This window comes from Narcine bancroftii, chromosome 1 (genome assembly GCF_036971445.1).
Source record: "Narcine bancroftii isolate sNarBan1 chromosome 1, sNarBan1.hap1, whole genome shotgun sequence".
Classification (NCBI taxonomy): Eukaryota; Metazoa; Chordata; class Chondrichthyes; order Torpediniformes; family Narcinidae; genus Narcine; species Narcine bancroftii.
The window spans coordinates 222,444,948-222,465,906 of NC_091469.1; the positions used below are offsets into that span (position 1 = coordinate 222,444,948).

General features: G+C 43.4%; 2 protein-coding genes across 14 annotated transcripts in view; one reads left to right on the forward strand and one right to left on the reverse strand.

Annotated features, from left to right (window-relative positions):
* Positions 1 to 1,521, reverse strand: part of kiaa0825 (KIAA0825 ortholog) — a 313,741-nt gene extending 312,220 nt beyond the window's left edge. The window contains exon 1 of the mRNA XM_069891206.1: positions 1,351 to 1,521. Within this exon, the coding sequence (XP_069747307.1) occupies positions 1,351 to 1,503 (153 nt within the window). The 5' untranslated portion in view covers positions 1,504 to 1,521. The remainder of the gene's footprint in view (positions 1 to 1,350) is intronic.
* Positions 1,463 to 20,959, forward strand: part of slf1 (SMC5-SMC6 complex localization factor 1) — a 102,002-nt gene continuing 82,505 nt past the window's right edge. For 9 of the 13 annotated variants that reach the window (XM_069891315.1, XM_069891354.1, XM_069891394.1 and 6 more), the window contains exons 1-4: positions 1,600 to 1,731; positions 2,475 to 2,523; positions 7,107 to 7,220; positions 13,945 to 14,023. In XM_069891315.1, the coding sequence (XP_069747416.1) occupies positions 2,509 to 2,523; positions 7,107 to 7,220; positions 13,945 to 14,023 (208 nt within the window). In that variant the 5' untranslated portion in view covers positions 1,600 to 1,731; positions 2,475 to 2,508. Of the gene's footprint in view, positions 1,539 to 1,599; positions 1,732 to 2,474; positions 2,524 to 7,106; positions 7,221 to 9,064; positions 9,262 to 12,699; positions 12,743 to 13,944; positions 14,024 to 20,959 lie in introns of those variants that run through there. The other 4 variants (XM_069891321.1, XM_069891336.1, XM_069891328.1 and 1 more) reach the window with 4 other exon arrangements.

Below are 20,959 nucleotides of genomic sequence, written 5' to 3' on the forward strand. Positions count from 1 at the left end.
TGGACTTTTACCCCCTCCATAAATCTTCGTCCGCGAAGCCAAGCCAAAGAAGAAGAAAGAAAGAAAGAATAAAGCCAGTATGAATAGGATGAGGGTAGATAATAGAATGTAGGAAGTAAAGTTAGTCTGAATAAGATAAGGGAGGGTCTTCTAGCCTTATAGAGAGTCAGCAAGTTCTGCATATGTAATTAGTAAGCCTTAGACAGAATTAGCGTTCTGCATATAAGAGTTAGTAAGCCCTGAGGGTTGGGAAGGTGTGAATAAGGACAAAGGCAGGTGAATAAGGACAATGACATGATGGGACACAAGACAGGATACCCCCTGGTCCTCCAGGTCACAGAAACAGCACTTAGGCAGACAGGATTGCCTGCCAGACTTATCCAGGAGGCAGAAGAACGTTGGGGGGGGGGGGAATAGACAATGGACAATAGACAATAGGAGCTGGAGTAGGCCCTTCGGCCCATCGAGCCAGCACCACCATTTTACAGATCATGGCTGATCACTACTATCAGTACCCCTTTCCAGCCTTATCCCCATAACCCTTAACTCCTTTGCCCACTTCATCAAATGAACTGTATAAAAGTTGGGTGAGCCCCAGTATGTGTGTGTATTCCCAGGGTAAGGGGAAGCACCCAACTTTGCATTATTGTACAATAAATGTTCTTTGTTCTCAATTTTTGTCAGGAGCAAAGTCTGTGAAGGTACTTCTGTTTCTCACAGTATCGTTCCCCACCCTCCACCCAAACTGCGGCACATCCCCGCACCCAATGTTGCTCTGGTGCCCTGTTAGCCAGAATCAGACTCACACAAAGATAAAGACTGTACAACAGGCTTTAATCCACAAAGACTTCCAAAGAGCAAATCTGACTGTGGCTGCAGCAACTCTGAGTGAGGCCTCGGGAGGCTGGCGCAGGCTTATATCCCGGAGGGTGATTGACACCCGACCGGGTGGGGCTTGATCCATTCATGCCAACTGATTGACAGCTGGCCAGGTGTTGTCCTGTCCCCCTTACAGAGGTAGCCTCCTGCAGTAGACCGGCGGTGTCCCACCACAGTTACTATAAAATGAGGCACTGAATGGAAAAATTACATTATAAAATCGCAACGACAACAAAACCAAATCTGTATTGCACAGTGAGGGGTCCACTTCTACAGGCCTGAATTCGCAAACCACAAAACAAAACTGTTTGACGCTGCTAGCTACAAACATGATCTACGCAGCGGCTCCAGCTCAAGCTCGGACTGAGGAAAGGCGTGGGGGGGAGGGGGTGTGGGGAGTGGTGGTGGGGAGAAGGAGGAAAGAATGCGTTGATCGAGATATTTGGTTGTGGTGTGGGTTGTAAAACGTACCTGCCCAATAGTGACCTCTTGCTCCAATGCGCATGAGCGCGCCTTCGCCAACCGACGCGTCGCTCGGAGACGCGGGGCGGACGTCAGCAATGGCCGGCCCTCCTGGCGAGGATCCTCGAGACGAATGACGGCGAGGCAGAACGGCATCTTCATTCAACCCTCGCCAGCTGTTTTGTGACGTGTCTCTGGTTGGTTGGGAAGGGGGGGGGGGTGGGGCAGGGCCGTTGCTTCCGTGCATTGTGTGCAAGTGAGAGAGCGCCTGCGTGTCGTTTAAATAAACGCGCGAGAGCAGGGCGGGCAGCGCGAAGTTTGGTTAGTGGCACCAGGCGGACGGCGCTTCATGCACATGGGCCGCTTTCTCCACGGGTTAGCCTTATTAAGGTAATGTGCTGCAGGAGGTGGGAATTTGGGGCTCTAAATGTGCACTTTGCCTTTTAAAAAGAAGCCACGGATAGCACCATTTCTCGCTTGATCTGAAGGGTTCCCTTATTCATCTGCATGGGGCAGGTATTGCCCGAGTCGTTCTCACTCCCCATTCATTCTTTATTTTTGGCCTGCTCTTTCTTATTCATTCACGTCATTCCATCATCACTCGTGCTTCTGATCTGTTTAACCTTTATCTTTTCCTTTTTTCCCCCTCTGAATTGCTGAGTTACACGCTTGCCATACTTCTCCCAAGCTGTCAAGCTTTGTATTTGGAGGCAAGTTTTGAAATTTGCTCCGTGTTGCACAGCAAGAATGAGCAGCAAAGGGGAGGGCACCAAACTTGGGTGATGGAGGAAAAAGTACTGCACAGTCACTTCGATTGTTTTGCTTCTCAAGCCCAATTCAAGTTGCCACCAGTCCTTTAATTCTCTGGGCTTCCGTTTTAAAACTGAATTGACCATGTCGTACTTTAACATGTCTTTTGAAAGTCTCCAGTTATCAACCATTTCTTGGTAGTTTGTGAGGCACTTACTGTTGATGCAACGTTTCTGTGCATTTTGCCTATGGATTTGAAGTTTTCAATGTCATCCCAAGCTTCTTGTTGGTGCCAAAGATTCCCAGGTGTAGGTAGGGATGTTCTATTTTGTTTCATCAAGAAGGCTTTGAGGTGATCCTTGATCATTTTTCCTCTTCCATAGATCATTGACTCTACAGAAACCATGAAGAGTGCCTATGAAGGCTTCACGTGTAGGTGACACTTTCCTTAATCTAATATCCTAATTTCAAAGTATTATCTTCCAAAGCATGAGCTGTAATATCCCAAATTTAGATCTCTTTAATCCAATAAATCAAACTCTGTGGCTATTACTTTGTGTCATTGATAGAACCGATAAACATTTAGCATAGTTTGATAACAGTAAATGACAAGGCATTTATTGTATAAAGATAGTCCTTTAGACTCTAATTACTTAAAGTTGTCATAACAAAAGCAATAACTAAAACACAAAGATATACAAAATTCATGGAAAAATTGCTAGTCCTTGCGCTTCCTACATCTTGTAGAATGAGAGAGCGAGCAGTTAGCTTGGGCAGATATTATGACGTATTACATAGTCACTATGGTAAGACTACAAACAATAGTTCTCTTAAAGAGACACAAAATTAACTAAGAATCAAAAACACAAGGTTTTGGCCTTTGCATGTGTTAATCGGACTGATGTTGTAGAAATGAAATGGACTACGTTTCTTTAAAGGAACAGTATATTTGAACAGATGTCCAGGCTCAGAAACTTATTAATCTTGCTAAACTGGTACCAGTGATCCAGATTTCTGGTTGAAGTCTGCTGTTCTCAGAGAGATCATGTGGTTTTGGATGGTTATTGTGTTTCTCCTGAAATGGAGGGGGGGGGGGGGGTGAAGGAAGGAAGAACTCTTTGTTGTAACCTGGAAGAAGAGATTATCTTTTGGGAAAATCCATGAGGAGCCAAGTTTCTTTAGCAAGACACTAAATTGGCTGATTGAAGGAGATCAATTTGTGTCTGTGACCACTGAATAACGAATATCTCTCTCTCTGAAACCAACAAGGCCTTCCTGACTGGTAACAATTTAAGTTAAAAACCAAGAACCTGTTGAAGATAAGTTAAATTCTGTGCACAGTATGGAAAATTGTCTGATAACAGTGAACTTGGAGAAGTGAAAAGTGAATGATTGAACAGTGAAACAAAGAATTTTCCTGAATACATACATGCGGGTGCTGAGAATTAGAAGGGGCTTTGTTCGGTTAAGTGAATAATTTCAACACATATTACTATTATGTATGAACAAAATTAAAAACATTTTTCTGTTGAAGTAACCATTTCCTTGGTAGATTTTTGTTGCTGTTGGTTTTTGGAGTCCTCAAGGCTTGTAACATTATTTTGTCATTTCTTTTTAAACTTTGAAAATGCAATAAAAGGGGCTTGAAATCGGTAATTTTGTGTGTGTGGGGCAGTGCACTCTCTCATGGCGAACCAGCCCCGAGTGTAACTCTACGTGGCGGGGCAGCCATGGGAAGATGGCGCCATCAGGGGTTCTTCACAACTCGTACCTCCCGCTCAGCATACGCCTCGGGAAACTATTATGATGTCACCACGCACATTGTGACTGAGCCAGCACTGCCCTTAAAGGGGCGCGCACTAAATTCAAATAAAACAGTCGTTAACGACTGTTAGCTTCAGCTGTGCCAAACGCCATATTGGTGACCCCGACAAGCCCAGATATCTTTCTGGTCTCTGCGACATGGATTCGACTGAGATTAACGCTGTGGCAATCAGTCTCCGCCCAACCCTTCTGGACACGTTGCCCACGGACGTGGTTTGGGCAGGCGGAAGCACAATTCCAGCTCAGAAACATATCCGCAGACACCCAGATGTTCTACCAAGTTGTGAGCGCACTGGATCAAGAATTTACCCTTCGGGCGAGGGTAAATATACCACCTTCAAGAACTTGCTCTTGGGGACATTTGGCCTCACCCCACCCCCCCCCCCCCGCAAGCAGCAGGCTTCCAGGCACCTGCACCTGTATGGGCTTGGGGGCCGCAGCCCATTAGCGTTAATGGACGAAATGCTGGCCCTGGTAGATGATCATAAGCCCTGCTTCCTCTTCTGCCAGATTTTCCAAACAGATGCTGGAAGATATCCAGCTGCTCCTGGCTGATGAGGATTTTGCGGACCCACGTGAATCCTCACGAAGAGGGAGAATGAGGCAGCCCTCAACCAGGTTTCGCGACCAGGAACCAACCTACCGCAAGCCACCCCTAAGCACAAGCCAGATGAGAGCCATTCCACCTGGTGCTTTTATCACCAGCGCTGGGGAGCGCAAGCCCGTAAATGCTGGCAACCTGCAGCTTTCAGGGAAATGACCAGGCCAGCTGCCGTCGAAGATTGCGACGGCTGGCCACGTGAACAGCCTCGTTTATGTCACCAATAAATCCACCGGCCGATATTTCCTGGTGGACACGAGCTGAGCGTCCTAACCCCCCCCCCCCACATCACAGCTCTAGAGACTCGCACCCGATCTCACGGTCCAACCCTGCGGGCGGCCAATGGTTCCACCATCAAGACCTACAGCACCTGCAGGGCGCAGATCAGCAAAGAAAAGTTCCATTGGAGGTTTGTGTTGGCCTTGGTGGGCACCGTACTGTTGGGGGCCGACTTCCTGAAGGCTCACGGCTTGCTGGTCGAAATGAAGGGCAAGTGACTGGTCAACTCCGCACGTTCCATTCCGTGCGCTTGGACACCTGCAAACCAGATATCGCTGCCACCAGGGATGAGTAATCTGATATACTCCATGCGTTCCTCGCCATCTTGGAGCCATGCTTCAATGCCTCATTGCCCCTCCACCACATCGGCATGCAAGGCCCCCCATTTCACACCAAACCCAGATGGCTGTTGCCCAAAAACTACAACAGATGAAGGAGTTTTCAAGGTTGCAAGAGTTCGGCAACATCCAGCGTTCAGACAGTGCCTGGGCATCACCGCTCCACATGATTCCCAAATCATCTGGGGGCTGGAGACCCTGCAGAGACCGGCGGTTGAACGATGCAACAACTCCCGACAGGTACCCAGTCCCTCACATACAAAATTTCTCGGCAACCTTTTCGGCGCTCAAGTTTTTTACAAAGTCGACCTAGTGCAGTGATATCACCAGATCCCAGTGCACCCCGACAACATTGGAAAGACTGCGATCATCACCCCTTTTGGCCTTTTCGAATTCCTCCGGATGCCCTTCGGGTTAAAGAATGCGGCCCAGATGTTCTAGTGCCTCATGAATGCAGTGGGTGGGGATTTGGACTTTGTTATCTACCTAAATGATGTCCTCATCGCCAGAAGAACACAAGGCTCTTTTCCTTTTTTTTTAACCTCACTCACATGCCTGATCTACTATCCATGGAATAAAGTCCTAACCTTTTCCTGTAACTCAGTTCCTGAAGACTAAGCTATATCATAGTAAATTGTTTCCGCAACCTTTCAATCTTAAAACTGCACCTAATGTTCCAAATTTGGCCTCACCAATGTCTTATACAACTTTACTATAATATCCCAACTCCTCTACTCAATACTTTGATTTTTGAAGGCCAATGTGCCAAAAGCTGTCTTGCAAACCTATCTACCTGCGATGTCACTTTTGGGAAATTATGTATTTTGTGTTCCCAGACCCCTCTGTTCCACTGCAGTCCCCAGTGCCCCACCATTTACATGTATTTCCTTTCTCAATTTGTCATTTCAAAGTACAACACCTCACATTTTGCATTCAATTCCATCTGCCATTTTTCCTTCTGATCCAGATTCCTCCGCAAGCTTTGAAAACTTTCCTTACTGTCCACAATGCCTCCAAATCTTGGTGTCATCTGCAAACTTGCTGATCCAATTTGCCACATTATCATCCAGATCACTGATCCTTGTCCAAAAAAAAATGATCCCACTGACAACTCTTAACCACAATCAAGCAGGTGAGTAAATATGGCCTTCCCAATGGAGCTGGACAGACTAATTGAGACCTCCATGAGTTTGCACAGTTTTCGGTTAGCAATGATGGATTCCAGTTGCCCTGATGCCACTTTTTCATGTTTGCAATGTCTGGTGAAATCATTCACCATGTTCATCACTGAACCAAAATCAGGAAGGAAGAAGTCCAAATGTGAATACAGAAAATGAATTTTCAATCACATGTTGTACTTCATGGTTTTATATGCTTGAAGTAGATTTAAAATATGTCAGGAAACCACAAAAGTAGGTTATATCTTAAAACAAAAAATGAGATATAGGAAAATTTTACAGCAATTTTTGTGATCAGGAGCCCAAAATCCATAAAATAAACCCAAAAGTGCTCAGGAAGCACAATCTTCATTGTCCAATGTAAATGGGCTGAATCTGCACTTTGGTGCAGCTCCAATTTATCTGAACAGTTACGCTTTGTGGGCATTTGACTATAGAAAATAGATATGGTAGATAAAAGATGTGAAACATTATTGGATCCATGGAAGCTACCATATGAATGAAACATTGAGAGTTGCACATGTGGCTCAGTAAAAAAAAGTAATATTTTGTTAATCTGTTCATCAAAAATGTTGGACTACAGTATTAAGTTTTTGAGCTTAGTAGTTTACACAAAATATAGAATGTGTTCAGTTTATGGTACAATTGATTTCAGAATTCTTAATGAAAATCTATGATTTTCCTTGACCAATATGAGTGGAGGTTGATGAATTGTGGTCCTCCTTTCCTTTTCCAGAAATGTTTGAATGCAAAATATGAATGAGATCTTGTGCACTGTCAATTTTTCTTTTGCAGATGGCTAGACCTGTACAGAAACCTGTAATACAGTTGACAGGGTTCAAGAAGCCTGAAAAAGGGGCTCTAATTGAATTACTTTCTCGCCTTGACTGTGTTTATTTTAATGAACAGGTAAGTTTAAAGTTGATAGACTACATATTGTCTGGGCCACTGAAAAGTCCAGTACATCCAACTTACTCCAGGTCAGTACTACCTCATTCTTGCTGATTATTTCTGAGCCCATTACCTCAAATGCCTCTGTGTTGACTTCCATATCTTGTATATACAATCTACTTCCTAACTTCTGGATTATTCAATCATGACTAGAAATTCTTGGTGTCCCGGCCAATCACAGAATGATCTTTTCTCTGATTGGTGGGGGATCACAAAACCAACTTCTGTTCCACCTCCCACAATGTCTGTATATGATAGAATATTGCAGCTCATTTGTTGTACCAATTTAATAGTTGATTGAGACAATAGTTTGGGTGTTTCTGCTCAAAATGTACTGTATCTGTTCAATCAATATCATGTGAAAGTAAGTTGCATTTGTGAAGTTCAAACAGATTCAGGAGGTACAAGTACAATGCACTGAAATTATTGCAGCCACACAGTACATAAGATGAACCAAAAACCATGTTATAAATTAAATTAACACAATATGCCACGAGGCAGACAAAGATAAATTTCAAGGATAGATTAATATTCAAAGTTTCAGTTCTTGCAAGAATAAGACTCTCAGACACCTCTTGCTCCTTGAAAAGAACCCCACCAAGAAACATCAAGTTGCCATATCACATCCCACCTCTGACCATCTCACTTCTAGTCATCTCCCTCCCTCAGCCTCTAACCTCACTGTTTCTCACTGCCCTATTCTACTTCCTACCCAAGATTCACAAACCCAATTATCCTGGTAAACCTATTGTTTCTGCATGCTGCTCTCCCACCAAACTGGTATTATCTTACCTCAACTCCATTTTGTCACCCCAGTCCATTCCCTTCCTATCTCCATCCACAATACCTCACATAACCTCCATCTCTTCACATCCCTGAACTCTACTGCCTCGTTTTCAACCATGGATATCCAATCTCAATACAGCTCAATACCCCAATCTCAAAACCCTTTGTTCCTTTCTCAGCAACAGACCCAACCAATTTTCCCCTACCACCACCCTCCTCTGCCTAGCCAAAAGTATTCTCAGTAACTTCTCCTCCCACTTTCTTCAAGTCATAGGGGTAGCCATAGATATTTGTATGTGTCTCAGCTCTGCCTGCCTTTTTATTGGTTATGTAGAAAAAAAATCATACTACAAGCCTACACAGGCCAAGGGTCTTAACTCTTCCTCTGCTACATTATTAACCACATCTCTGCTGCCTCATGCACCCATGATGAACTCATTAGCTTTATCCACTTTCCTGCTAACTTTCACCTCAATCTCAAACATACCTTGACAATGGGCTCAGGCCTGAAATATTGGTTATATCCTTTTCCTTCTTGTAGAATGCATCAAGTGAATGGCTTTTCTAAATAATAGAAAAACAGTTTCTCTTTCACAAAGAACAAATGAGGTATCTAATTAATCCACTTTTGGTCCTTGAGGTATATCTTGTCCAAAGCTTTTACTCAATGTCCCTTATGTGCTTATGATATGATGCCTTTCCATATTTGCATGATTGTCAGTGAATCGAGGTGATTGGAGTCATTGGGAGTAGTAACTAAGGTACAACTAAAGATGTCTTTTTAAGAAGTGATATTGAGGGAGCTGAAGCTAATAAAAGACAAATGAATGAGGACTCAATATAGTGTATTTGGTTTGTAGTGGCTCACTGGAGGCTTAATTGAACTGGCTCGGGAGGTTCAGTATGACATCATTTGCAATGCACGGGGTTTTCAAAAGCTGCGTGTGACTGTTTTGAGTAAACAATTTTTACTGAACTTCAACTTGACTATGTCTGATAATTTTCTCCTTCTTCAGTTTGCACTGTGACACTGTTACTACATTGGTGACCCCGACGGGCCCAAACGGATTTTGGACCCAACATGGACAATCCAGCAGTTTCACTCAAACTGGCTGTCTTTAGGATCACTCAACCTGAAGTTTGATTTGGGCAGGCTGAGGCACAGTTCCACATTCTCAAGATAGAAGTGGACTCCACTAAGTACTATCATGTGGTAAGCGCCTTTGACCAGGACACGGCTGGTCGAGTAGTGGATTTCCTTTGGGACCCACCAGCTCTTGGCAAGTACAAAGTCCTAAAAGCTCTCTTCCGGATTTGCGGTCTCTCACGAGCTGCATGGCTCCTCCATATTGTGCCCCTTCAGAGTTAATGAATGACATGTTGGCACTGGCAGATGGTAAAAGGCCTTGCTCTTCGAGCAGTTGTTTTTAGAGCATATGCCAGAAGACAATCACCTCACGTTGGCTGATGAGGACTTTGATAACTCTTGAGCAGCAGCCGCCCATGCAGACATTCTGTGGTGCACGAGACAGCAATGCCCACAGAAATTGGTGCTGCATCGCACCCAAAGGCCCAGACTCCATGAGTGCTGGTGATGAGAATGCATGTTTCCCTGGACATGCATGACTGTGACAACTACCTGGTGTTTTTACCATCAATGCTGGGTATCTGGAGGTCACTGCTGCTGACCCCCTTGCACTTCCGGGTAAACACCATGGCCAGTCGTCACTCATGGCTATGGCAGCTGGCCACACTGTGCCATCCTCCTCGATGTCTGGGATGAACTCTCCCAGCACAAATTTCTAATTGACACAGGTGTAAAGGTTAGTGACCTTCCTCCTTTGGGCTTTTGACACCTGTACCAGGAGTGTGGGTTCAGTGCTCACTGTGGTGAATAACAGTTTGATTTGGATGTATGTTGCACGGAGTACACCCCTGAAATTCAGTGACAATAAGTTTGCATGGAAGTTCATTCTTTCTGCTGTGTCTCAGCCATTGCAAGGTGGCGATTTTCTCAGCCCACTCACTGATGGATGTTAAAGGGTGCCAGTTGGTGAACACCACTGTTAGGAGCCCAAACGACCCCAAAACCCAGCAGCAATAGACATTCACAAAGACAAGTGGCTTTCAAAACAAAAGTTATTTTTAATCCACTTCAAACATGAAAATAGAATCATACATTAACTTGACTCTATACTTAACTGACCCAAATTAACCCCCTTCTAATTCTAAGCACACATGTATACAATATGTGTATAAATTCAAGAAAAGTTACTTGGTTCACAGTTCTTCTTCCAAGTTCTCTGGTTGCTAGCAATCACCATCCTGTGCACAGAATTTAACATATATAAAGTTCACCAGGCTTGGTGCTTGAAAGGTAAATGTTTACTGCTCAGGAAGGTTCTTGTAGGGTTGGTAGAGATATTTGTTGCTCCAGGATTTACACAACTGGGACATGAGCGCAGCAGCTGGGGTGTCATTCCATTGCCTAGCAAGGTAGAAGCCATCCTCAAATTCATGAGGCTCGATACAATCAAAAGACTCAAGGAATTTATGGGGATGGTCTATTTCTATTCAGCGCTTTCTACCCTCTGCAGCTCATATTGTGAAACCCCACTTCAAACTAGTGTGCAGCGATGCCAAAGAACAAAGGAGACGACAGGAGCATTCCAGCAGACCAAAGACACCCAGGCGAGGGCAAGATTGCTGGTTCAGCCACAAATGGATGCACCAACTGCCTTAATAAGAGATGTGTCTGATGTGGCAGTGGGTGGGGTGGTGTTAGAACAATGCACCCATGGACAATGGAATCTAGCTTTTTTAGTAGGCACCCCTGCCCTCTGGAAACTAAATACAGCACATTTGATAGGGAATGGGTGGCACTGTACCTAGTGCTCAGACATTACTGCTATTTTATGGAAGGCAGGGACTTCAGTTTTTTCTGACCACAATCTGCAAACGTTTTCCTTCACGAAGGCATCAGATCCCTGGTCAGCCTGCTAGCAGCACCACCTATCTTGTGTTTTTGAGTTTTCAACCAGGAGTAATGTGGCTGATACCCTGTCCTGCTCCTTTGTTCAAGCAGTACTTGCCCTCTCTCTGGGTGTACACTACATGGAACTTGCTAAAGCTCAGTACCAGAATGACGAACCCCCAGCTTATAGAACTGCTGTCACAAGCCTCCAACTCAGTATAGCTTTTGGGCCACAAGGAACCACTTTACTGTGCAACATTTCCACAGATTAGTCTTGCTCTATTGTCCCTGCTGCGTGGAGTCCTTGCATTTTGATGCCATTCACGAACTGTCCCACCCCTCCATTTGAGCGATGGTCTGCCTGATAGCCGACAAGTTTATATATTTTGTTTTTTTAAAAAGCAGATCTTGTACCGGGCAAAGATTTGCACATGCAAAAGCTGCTTCAGATTCGGCCTCGTGCGTGTCAACATTGTCGGCCTGCTTCTGGTGTCCCAAGGGTGTAGGTACTTAACGATCATCAACAGATTCACTAAGTGGCCAGTGGCAGTTCCTATGATGAACTCATCGACTATTCATATGCCAGATCTTTTATTTCTTCTTAGGTATCTCATCAGTTCGCCCTATCTAGATATCACCTCTGACAGAAGCCCACAGTTTACCTCCGCAATCTTGGATGTTTTATAGCAACTGGAATGAAGCTCCACCATATGACAGCTTACCCGCAGTCGAATGGCCTGGTGGAGCAGTTCCCTAGGCACATGAAGGCTGCACTGATGGCCTGCCTGAGTAGGCAGATAATCTGCCCTGGAATAAGAACTGCACCCAAGGAGGATCTCAACTCATCAACTGAATTAGTTTATGGACCTGGGGAGTTTGTGCCTGCAGCACACGGTCAGGAATTCTTAGCCAAATTACGGGAACGGAAATTTGGCCCCAGTTCCCATGTCAAGGCATGGAACAACAACACCCTTATCTCAAAGGAATACTGGTATTGTGTTTGTGCATAGAGGTGCTGTTATAAGTGAGGGTCCGTGTGGGTACCACAGGTAAAGAACCAGACCCAGATCGAGGTAAAACGCACGTTTATTCTCAAGAGATGCATAGGAAACAATGGAATGTAAATGCTAAATTAACTTAAATGCGCAGTTTGCAAGGGGATGAATGTGCACTATGGGTAATGAGGGAAAACTGACAAAACTTAGGAATGGCACAAACGGTAAACAATCAGATCAAGGTAATGCTACATGCCCCCAACCCTTGACCTGTATGGAGACGGCTCTAACTGGCCTCTGGACTCCCTCCGGCCACCCGCCCCCAGCCCAATACAGAAGGTGATACTCATGGGCCACGAAGAGTCGAGAGAGAGAGCATTGTCCTTTATAATGCTAGAGGACCCAATGGACAGTAATGGCACCAGAAGTTTAGCTTCCTTTTGGATTGTGGGGGCCAGGGTTGGGAGATTCGGCTATGCAGAGGCTCACTGGAGGTTTAATCGAACTGACTTGCGATGTTCCGAGTGATGTTATGATGTCACAATGCAAAAATATCATTTGGAATGCGGGGGGGCTCAAAAGCTGAAGGTGACTGAGGAAAAGTACTTTTACTGAACTTGGACTTGACTACATCTGATCATTTTCTCATTCTTCATCTTGCTCTGTGACACGGTTGCTACAGTATTGGAATTGAGATGTGCAAGATTCTGAGGGATCTTGTCAAGGTGGGTATGAAGGAGTTGTTTCCTTTCATGGTAAGATAGAAGTTTACACTTAAGTGTTACCATATTAAGACAGGTGATTTTTTTTTCCTCTTAAAAGCAAATTTGTAATAATCCCTTTCAAAGGGTGGTGGAAGTAAGGGAAAGAGTAAAACTGTCAGCCCCTCAAATCTGTTCTGCTATTCAAAAAGAATCCAAGGAAAGCTTGGAGGATGTTCCTTGTTGTCTAAAATAAAGAATGGTAGAAATCTTGGATCTATCAGAACCCATAATTTCTTCTCCAGAGTCAAGGTTATGCAAAATGTTTTACAAGGTTTTCTGGTATTGGGTACAATTACTCTATGGGTGTACTTTCAACATGAATGAAAGACCAACAGCATAATGCATTTTAGGATACCACAAATATTATTACCTTCTAATTCCACTACAAGTCATTAATTTCTGTTTTATAGCCTGATGTAACTATTTAAAATTCTAAAATTCCATGTTAAATGTAATTCTTAATTTGAATTGGTCTTGCACCTTCTCAAGTAAAAAAAAAAATAATTGTCTATATTCAGTAATAAACAAAATTGCTGTGGTCTGTCCAGACCATTCAAAAGTTTTTAACATTTTTGAAAATGCATTATGCGAGTATCTATTATCTTAATCATAAAATTTTCCCCTTTGTACTGTCTGAAATGGCAGTAATGTTGCAACAATTATTTTGATTATGCTTACAAGTGATTGCCATTATAATTGTGAATTTTTTTTTTTGAAGTCTAGCATCTCATGTAAACAAGAACCCAAAATGTTATTTAAAATGATTGACATTCACAGTTGGGCTCTGTAATTCACAAGAGGCTTAAATTGTATACTTGTCATTTTGTCAAGGATAATTCAGTGGTTATGTTATTGCTGCAAAAAAAGTACTTGCTAGGAAGTGATGTATTTAGTGTTAGAAAAACTTAAGTCATAAAAATATTTTTTGTACAAGAGTGTCCTGTCTGCATTGTGCAGATTAAATTTGATCTTAAATTGATCCTGAAACAATGACAGGGAAGTTGAGGTTTTGGAAGAACAATCTAGATTGGGCTCGGATGCCTCTTCATGTATTCTCAAAGATTATCATTTGAAAAAAATATGATGGAGTTGTATTATTAGTGCAAAGATTTTAAATGAAGTCTGCAGAGCATTTAAATTTCTCTTTATCTCTTTAAAAATAGGAATACAAGCAACAGTGCACTCATATGATAGCAAATAAGCCTAACCAAAGTGAGAAATTTTTAGCCGCTTGTGCCGCTGGTGAGTAGACGTATCCAATATTTGCTTTGTTTGAATGGAAGAAAGTTAATGCATTATAGAAGTGTAACCACTATATTCACTGAAAAATTTGTAAATATGCGCATTCATTCTGAACTATAGAAATAATAGATGACGATACACTTGTTCTTGAATGCAATTATGAGTATTTTATTTATATTTTGACTATTTGTTGCTATCGAAAATTTCTGATCATGGATTTAATCTTCACATTTTTGATTAATGGAGCAAAACCTCAGTGTTGTATAAGGTTCCTGCTATTTTTGTGCACCGATAAGTAATTGTGGAGGTGCATGTCTTCTAGCACAACGTTGGTGTAGTTACAGCTGAAACATGTGAAGGAACAGACATAATAAATGTCATCATCCAGAGAATCTGAAATGTAGTTACTGCAGTTGCTTGGTCAGTTGAAGAAAGATGATGTAGAAATATCAGCTGTGATCTTGTTGAATGGCAGAGCAGGTGTCAAAGGCAAAATGGACTTTTTTCTCTTTTTTCCATTTCTTGCTGAAGATAATCTAAAAGAATTACAAGTACCAGTAGGTACAAGTCAGAGAAGATGTATCGTGAAATCCCTGGTATCCAACACTTATGGGAATTGGTAGATGCAGGATAATTGTATTTTGTAGTTGCTTGAGACTTACTCCAACAATGCCTAACAGTTTAAAAGACCAAAAATACTGTACTGTATTTGCACTGAACAAACTTTAAAGCATTTTACTTTATTTTCAGTCTCATTCTTTGAAAACATTTAAGCGTCACTGCATGGATATACTTACAACTTCCTTGCCCAGAACTGTGTGAAAGGTGAACAATAACATTCAAGATAATTAATGCCCCCCTCCCCCAAGTTTACTGATAAAGCCTCTAATTGGGGCAACTCAAACTAAGGAGATGCTTTAATAGAGTCACCCCAATGGCGAGTGGCATCAACCATCTCTTCATTCTGGGTGACGCCATTGCTGTTTCATCCAACTTTATTCAAACAGCTACTACGAGCAAAGCATTAATAAGCCATTCTGTTGACTGAATATTTGCTCCCATCTACACCAAAGGATTTTTTTAAAAAAATTTTAGACATACAGTACGGTAACAGGTCACTTGGGCCCATGAGTCATTTAACTTCCAACTCTCAGTATGTTTTGAACAGTGGGAGAAGACTGGAGCCCCTGGTGAAAACCCACGCAGACAGGGGGGAATGTACAAACTCCTTACTGCAAGCGCAGAATTGGAACCCAGGTTCCAATCTTCTTCTTCTTTGGCTTGGCTTCGCGAACGAAGATTTATGGAGGGGTATATCCATGTCTGCTGCAGGCTCGTTGGTGACTGACAAGTCCGATGCGGGACAGCCAGGCACGGTTGCAGTGGTTGCAAGGGAAAATTGGTTGGTTGGGGTTGGGTGTTAGGTTTTTCCTCTTTTGTCGGTGAGGTGGGCTCTGCGGTCTTCTTCAAAGGAGGTTGCTGCCCGCCGAACTGTGAGGCGCCAAGATGCACGGTTGGAGGTGATATCAGCCCACTGGCGGTGGTCAATGTGGCAGGCACCAAGAGATTTCTTAAAGCAGTCCTTGTACCTCTTCTTTGGTTCCAATCACTGGCACTGTAAAGGCATTGCACTATCTGCTACATCAACCGTGCCGTGTTACTTAAGTGAACATTTACTTTTACAATTTTAAGCTTGCATTTTTTTCTGTTATTTTATGCTTGTTTATTTAACATTTTAAATTTATTTTCCTTTTTTCATGGTTGCATGAATTCTGGATACCATGGGCTTTACCTATCTGTTCATTCTTCTCGTATCTTGTAACAGGTATATATCCTGTGTTTATTGTAACATTTTCACAACTTCCGTCTTTTGTGATTAGTATTGCTGGCAAAAAATCAAAGTGTACCCTGAAAAAACTACTAGAACAGTTTATCCTACAAGCTTGTTTTATCAAATTGTAAATTCTCATTTCAATCGCTGTCAAAAAGTTTCATAAGAATGTCCAAGCTTTTTTTTAAATGTTCTGTATTCTCACATTTAAAAAGCTGTAATAATTGCAGTTAAAATATTTCATTCAGGATAAATTTTTCATTCTCATGGCTTTATTTTTTTTCAACCAAGCATGCATAATTATGTCTATGGTTGTGGGAGAAGTACGCATCTTTTGTTGGTTCTTTTGTATGGCAGGTAGGAGGGAGCAGTTGCTAATTTACCAGACTGATGGAACATAAAACGAAGTTTTATAATTTTTATGCGAAGTTTGATAATTATTTTTCGAACAATGAGATCCCATCCGTGAATGTGCAGCTATTCCTTTACAGTCCGGAGGGGAGAAGCTACTGAACTTGAATGAGCTGAACCAGACAAACCAACCATAACACAAACCTGTAACTGAACATATTTATTACAACCAAACATCTTTATTTGTAAACAAGAAAAAAGGTTGATGGGGAAGTGGGCATGTTGACTCACCAGCTCCCCTTGCTCAAATAATAATGACCAAACTTTGCGTGGGTAAGTGCTCGTTTAATGTTCCATTATTCTTCACAATGTACATTGGTTCGCCAACGTGAGAGTTTGTAGCTCAGTGGCTTATCCCCTTCAGGTGGTCCGACAGACTATAATCAGTTCAATGGGTCACTCTTCTGCAACCTTATTTAATCTGCCGTGTATAGGATGGAAGCTGTGAAACTCAGCCCCTCTGAATTTAAAGGTTTGTTGTAGAACCTATTATTACTCTCATTACTCCATCCCATCTGGCAGAGGATATCCCATATAGGGACCTCAGCCCTATTGGCTGCCGAGGTTGCCTCTGCTCTAGTTGAATGGGACCCAAACTGAGAAATATTCACTCCAGCCACTCTCATGACCTCCCATAGCCATCTGGCGAATGTCTGGGTGTAGCCCGCTGATGCATTTTTTATAACATATAAAGATGTATTTCTCATTTAGTCTAATATGTTTTGTACATACAGTATTTTTTAAACAATCCAACACAATCTTTCATATTCTCTGTATGCATACAATGAAAAAAAATTTCCCAACTCTCCCATGCCTGTTATGTTTCAAAATGTCTAACTTGAATGCTTACACAGTCTGCTTTCCAAGGGATATAGTCCATATGAATGCAAGGCAAAGTTTGTACCTCTGGGCTGATGTCAAGGTCACTAGCATTATCAGCTTGTGGGACAGGCTACACAAGTCCAAACTGGAAGTTGGTGATAGTAGCCTTAAATAGTCCAAAACAATCTTAATGTCCCAAATTTCCTTATATCGGGTTACCGAAGGACACAAGTGGAACACTCCTTTCATAAATCTTTTGATCAGAGGGTGGTTCATCATCTTGTGCTCAGAGTCCTGGTGTGTCAAGAAAGCAGTGTATTCACTATGCTGCAGCTGGGCGCCTGCACAAAAACCTATCCATTAGAAAGCTCTGATAGATACTGACTGTTCATTGAGTCTGATTTGGGCACAGTAATTTTATTCCCCACATAGGAAGCATACTGTTTTTGTGTAGACTTTCTCCAAGATGCCCACAGGATGTCCAGAGTTCTTGTTTGCAGAGCGTTTATGTCGGTCATCGCTCTCCAATCCTGCAACCTAACAGACTTGAGACATTGGATGAGATACCTTTGACACCAGTTGTATTAGCAGACCTTTGTTTTTTTTGTGAATACCAACGGACTCCCCACCATCAGCCTAAGGATTACAGGAAACCAACATTGGGAAGGCCAGTTTGGCACTACCAGCAATCCCGTGGCACTGTCTTCCTGTATCTTATTCAGGTACTTCACCACCAAGGCAAACTGGAAGAACACATAAAAGGTATGTTTTGACCAGTCTAGGGTAAAGGTGCCAATGGCCTCGCTTGGGGATCCGGCAGCCAGGACACGAACCTCAGAACCTGGGCATTAATCCTGCATGCAAACAAATCTATCTCCGGCATACCAAAGGTGTCTGCGAGTAGTTTAAAATATCTTACCCATAGTCCATTCAGTGCTATCATTGAATTTTCTGGCATCAAGTCCATCTGTGTGTTAATCTTTGAATGCACCAGAGCCAAATCTCATTGGCTAATTTGTTATAGGAAGGAGATTTGAGACCTCCCATATTATTGAGGTAGGCCCTGCTGAAGTGTTATCCAACCTCAGCAGTACATGAATGTCAGTTTCCCTCGCACAGAAAGACTTCAGTGCTAAAAAACATTCCTGCATTTCATAATAATTGATGCTTGATTTTGAGGCCTCCCTGAGTTCTCTGTCCATCCATCTGCCTTCAGTAGAGACTTTTAGATTCATGGCTCCCCAACCTTTGCCACTGGTGTCTGATCTGATCTCCAGGTCCACCTTTCTGAACTCTCCTCGCGTAAGCCAGCGAGTTTTAGTCGATCATTTGTAGCCTCATGGGCCTGTCAAAATGTCCCTTAGCTGCCTTAAGAGCTAATATTTTGTCCTTTTCCAGGAACCTATAATTTAGCGGACCATATTGTATCGCCGGGAAAATCGCCACCAGTTTCCCAATCAACCTGGCCACCTTTCTTGTGGAGGGATGGTACCCTGTTATGAGCCTTCTGCAGGCTGTCCTAATCTCTGTCACTTTATCCTCTGGCAAGGTAACTTTCATGTCTTCTGCATTACTAATGAAGCTGAAGAATTTTAACCTCTTAGTAGGCACCAGCACTGATTTCTCAGGATGTATATGAAACCCCACATGGCTTAATATTCTCAAGGAGACTGCTACTGCCCTTTTGGTTTCCTCAAACGATCTGCCCACGATAAGGATATTGTCTAGGTAACCTATCACCATGTGCCCCTCTTTCCTGAGCCTTGCAAACACCAGCTTCAGTAACTTGGTACACGCCCTGGGTGTTGAGCTCCGCCTATTCAGCAAAGCCTTGTACTGCCATAGCTCTCCCTTCCAGTTAAATTTCAAGAATTTCCTGTACTGTGGGGAGATCGTGACTGAATAGTATGCATCTTGCAAATCTATCGAGGCCATGTAATAGCCCTTGAGTAACATCTGCATCACAGAATATATGTTTCCACTTTAAAGTGCCTGTACAAGACACATTTGTTAAGATCTAATAGATCCAGTATCGCTCTGGGGTCGCCACTTCTTTTGGGTCACGTGAAGATGTTTGATACAAATTCGTGTTTTTCATGGCTCCAACGTTCAATAATATTTTCTTTTTTTAACACCATGATTTCGGCATGTATAGCCTCCATCATTTGCGGTCTGCGTATATAAGTATATAGACCCTCCTTATTAGAGGGGTTTTTTTGTGGATCAAATTCGATTTTATACCCCTTCACTCTTGGCGAATAGAAGCATCAGTGGTAATATTACACCGTCTATCGTAGAATAGCATTAATCAACCACCAACTGTTGAAGCCTTTATTTATCGAGTGCACTCAACTATAATCGTGGAGCGTTCCCTCCTTCAACCTGTCTTGTCTGTGGGCTGGTGCATTCTGGGCCAACCTCCATGAAGCACTTTGAGCGGGAAAATCCTGCTGTCTCCACGGAGGGAGTTGCCCTAAAAAAGACCTGCTGACTGTTGCCTCGGAGTGGGAAACCACCCCTGATAACCCGCTTAAATTCTCCCGCATACCTGCGATAGGGGTGGAACAATACAGGTTCTCTAGCCTGAGCTCTCGGACCTCTGACCATGCCAGCCGCTGCCTTCTGCTGCTCATTCAAATCTTTCACCTGTTTGCTGAGATTGTCACCAAATAGATACTTTGTTACAGGGTTAGATGGTCTGCACAAATTAGCACATCTTCCATTGAGGTCGAGCTCAATCACCTCCTTCCTGAAGGCATTCAGTTCATAGTTTGCACGGGATAACAGCCCCAGAGCATCTCGTTGGGTCTCCGATAAATTGTGTGAGAGTGTTTGCGAATGCATTGATACCTTTAACCATTGACCCCTGTAGTCTTTGCAATTTCATGTCTTTTGCCCTTGTGGGAACCTTCAAATTGTCCCATATTGCAGGGTTTACCTTGGTCATCTCCAACAGAGGGCAGTTATTAGGGCAGGGGGACTTCTTGATGGATTCTTCTAGTACCGTCTCCTGAAAAGCATTCGATACCATAGAAGTATTGATGCTGCAATATCATCCTCAAGTGGCTGGTCGATATCCCTCTACTGCAAAGTTTGCAGCAATAGTATATGGCTCTCACCTTGGCTGGCCTGAGCAGTGTATGAGAATTTGGGTAACTCTGCCTCCATTACCACCCCTTCATCTTCCCATACATAATCATAAATGTCCTTCCTCTGCTTTGATGATGTAGAAAACTTGTTCACCATGGCCGTCACCAGTTCCTCCAATTTGTCCAGACGACTTACAATTTAATTGCTGGTTAAGGCCTCTGCTCTCTTGCAGGCCTTGCTCTCAGAGACCACACCATTCCTCGGGTTTTTCCTGGTGGTTATTCTCGTGTGTTGAGTGGGCGGCTTTGCGACACGGTGTTGGGTTTGAATCCGGTCCTACCTGGTCTTGTGTGGGGTACTCCCCTTCGGTGCCACTTGATGTACGGAGATCCAATCACCTCATGCAGCGGCATAACGGTATCACTGCTTGCTTTTTGATACCCTGACTTCCACGAAGTCAGGTTGGTGCGGCCAGACTTGGGCCACACCTTCCAACAAAGGTAGGCCGCTGCCGCCTGATCTCATCCCCAACAGAGGTAGATTGGTCTTGCTGCTCCTCAGCTGAGACACTGCACCCCAGCAGCCTGCTGGATTTTTGGCACTAACGAAGCACTATGGGGGCTCTTCACGGAGGCCATCCTCCTCTGGCTCTTGTCGCCCTGCCTCTACCACAGCCCCTCATCAGGACCTGGGAACCTCACCGTCAGTTATCCTAGACCTTTTCTGGTACATCTCCACCTCCAGAGGCCTACATTGGAGGAGGCCTGAGAACCTCCCACCGC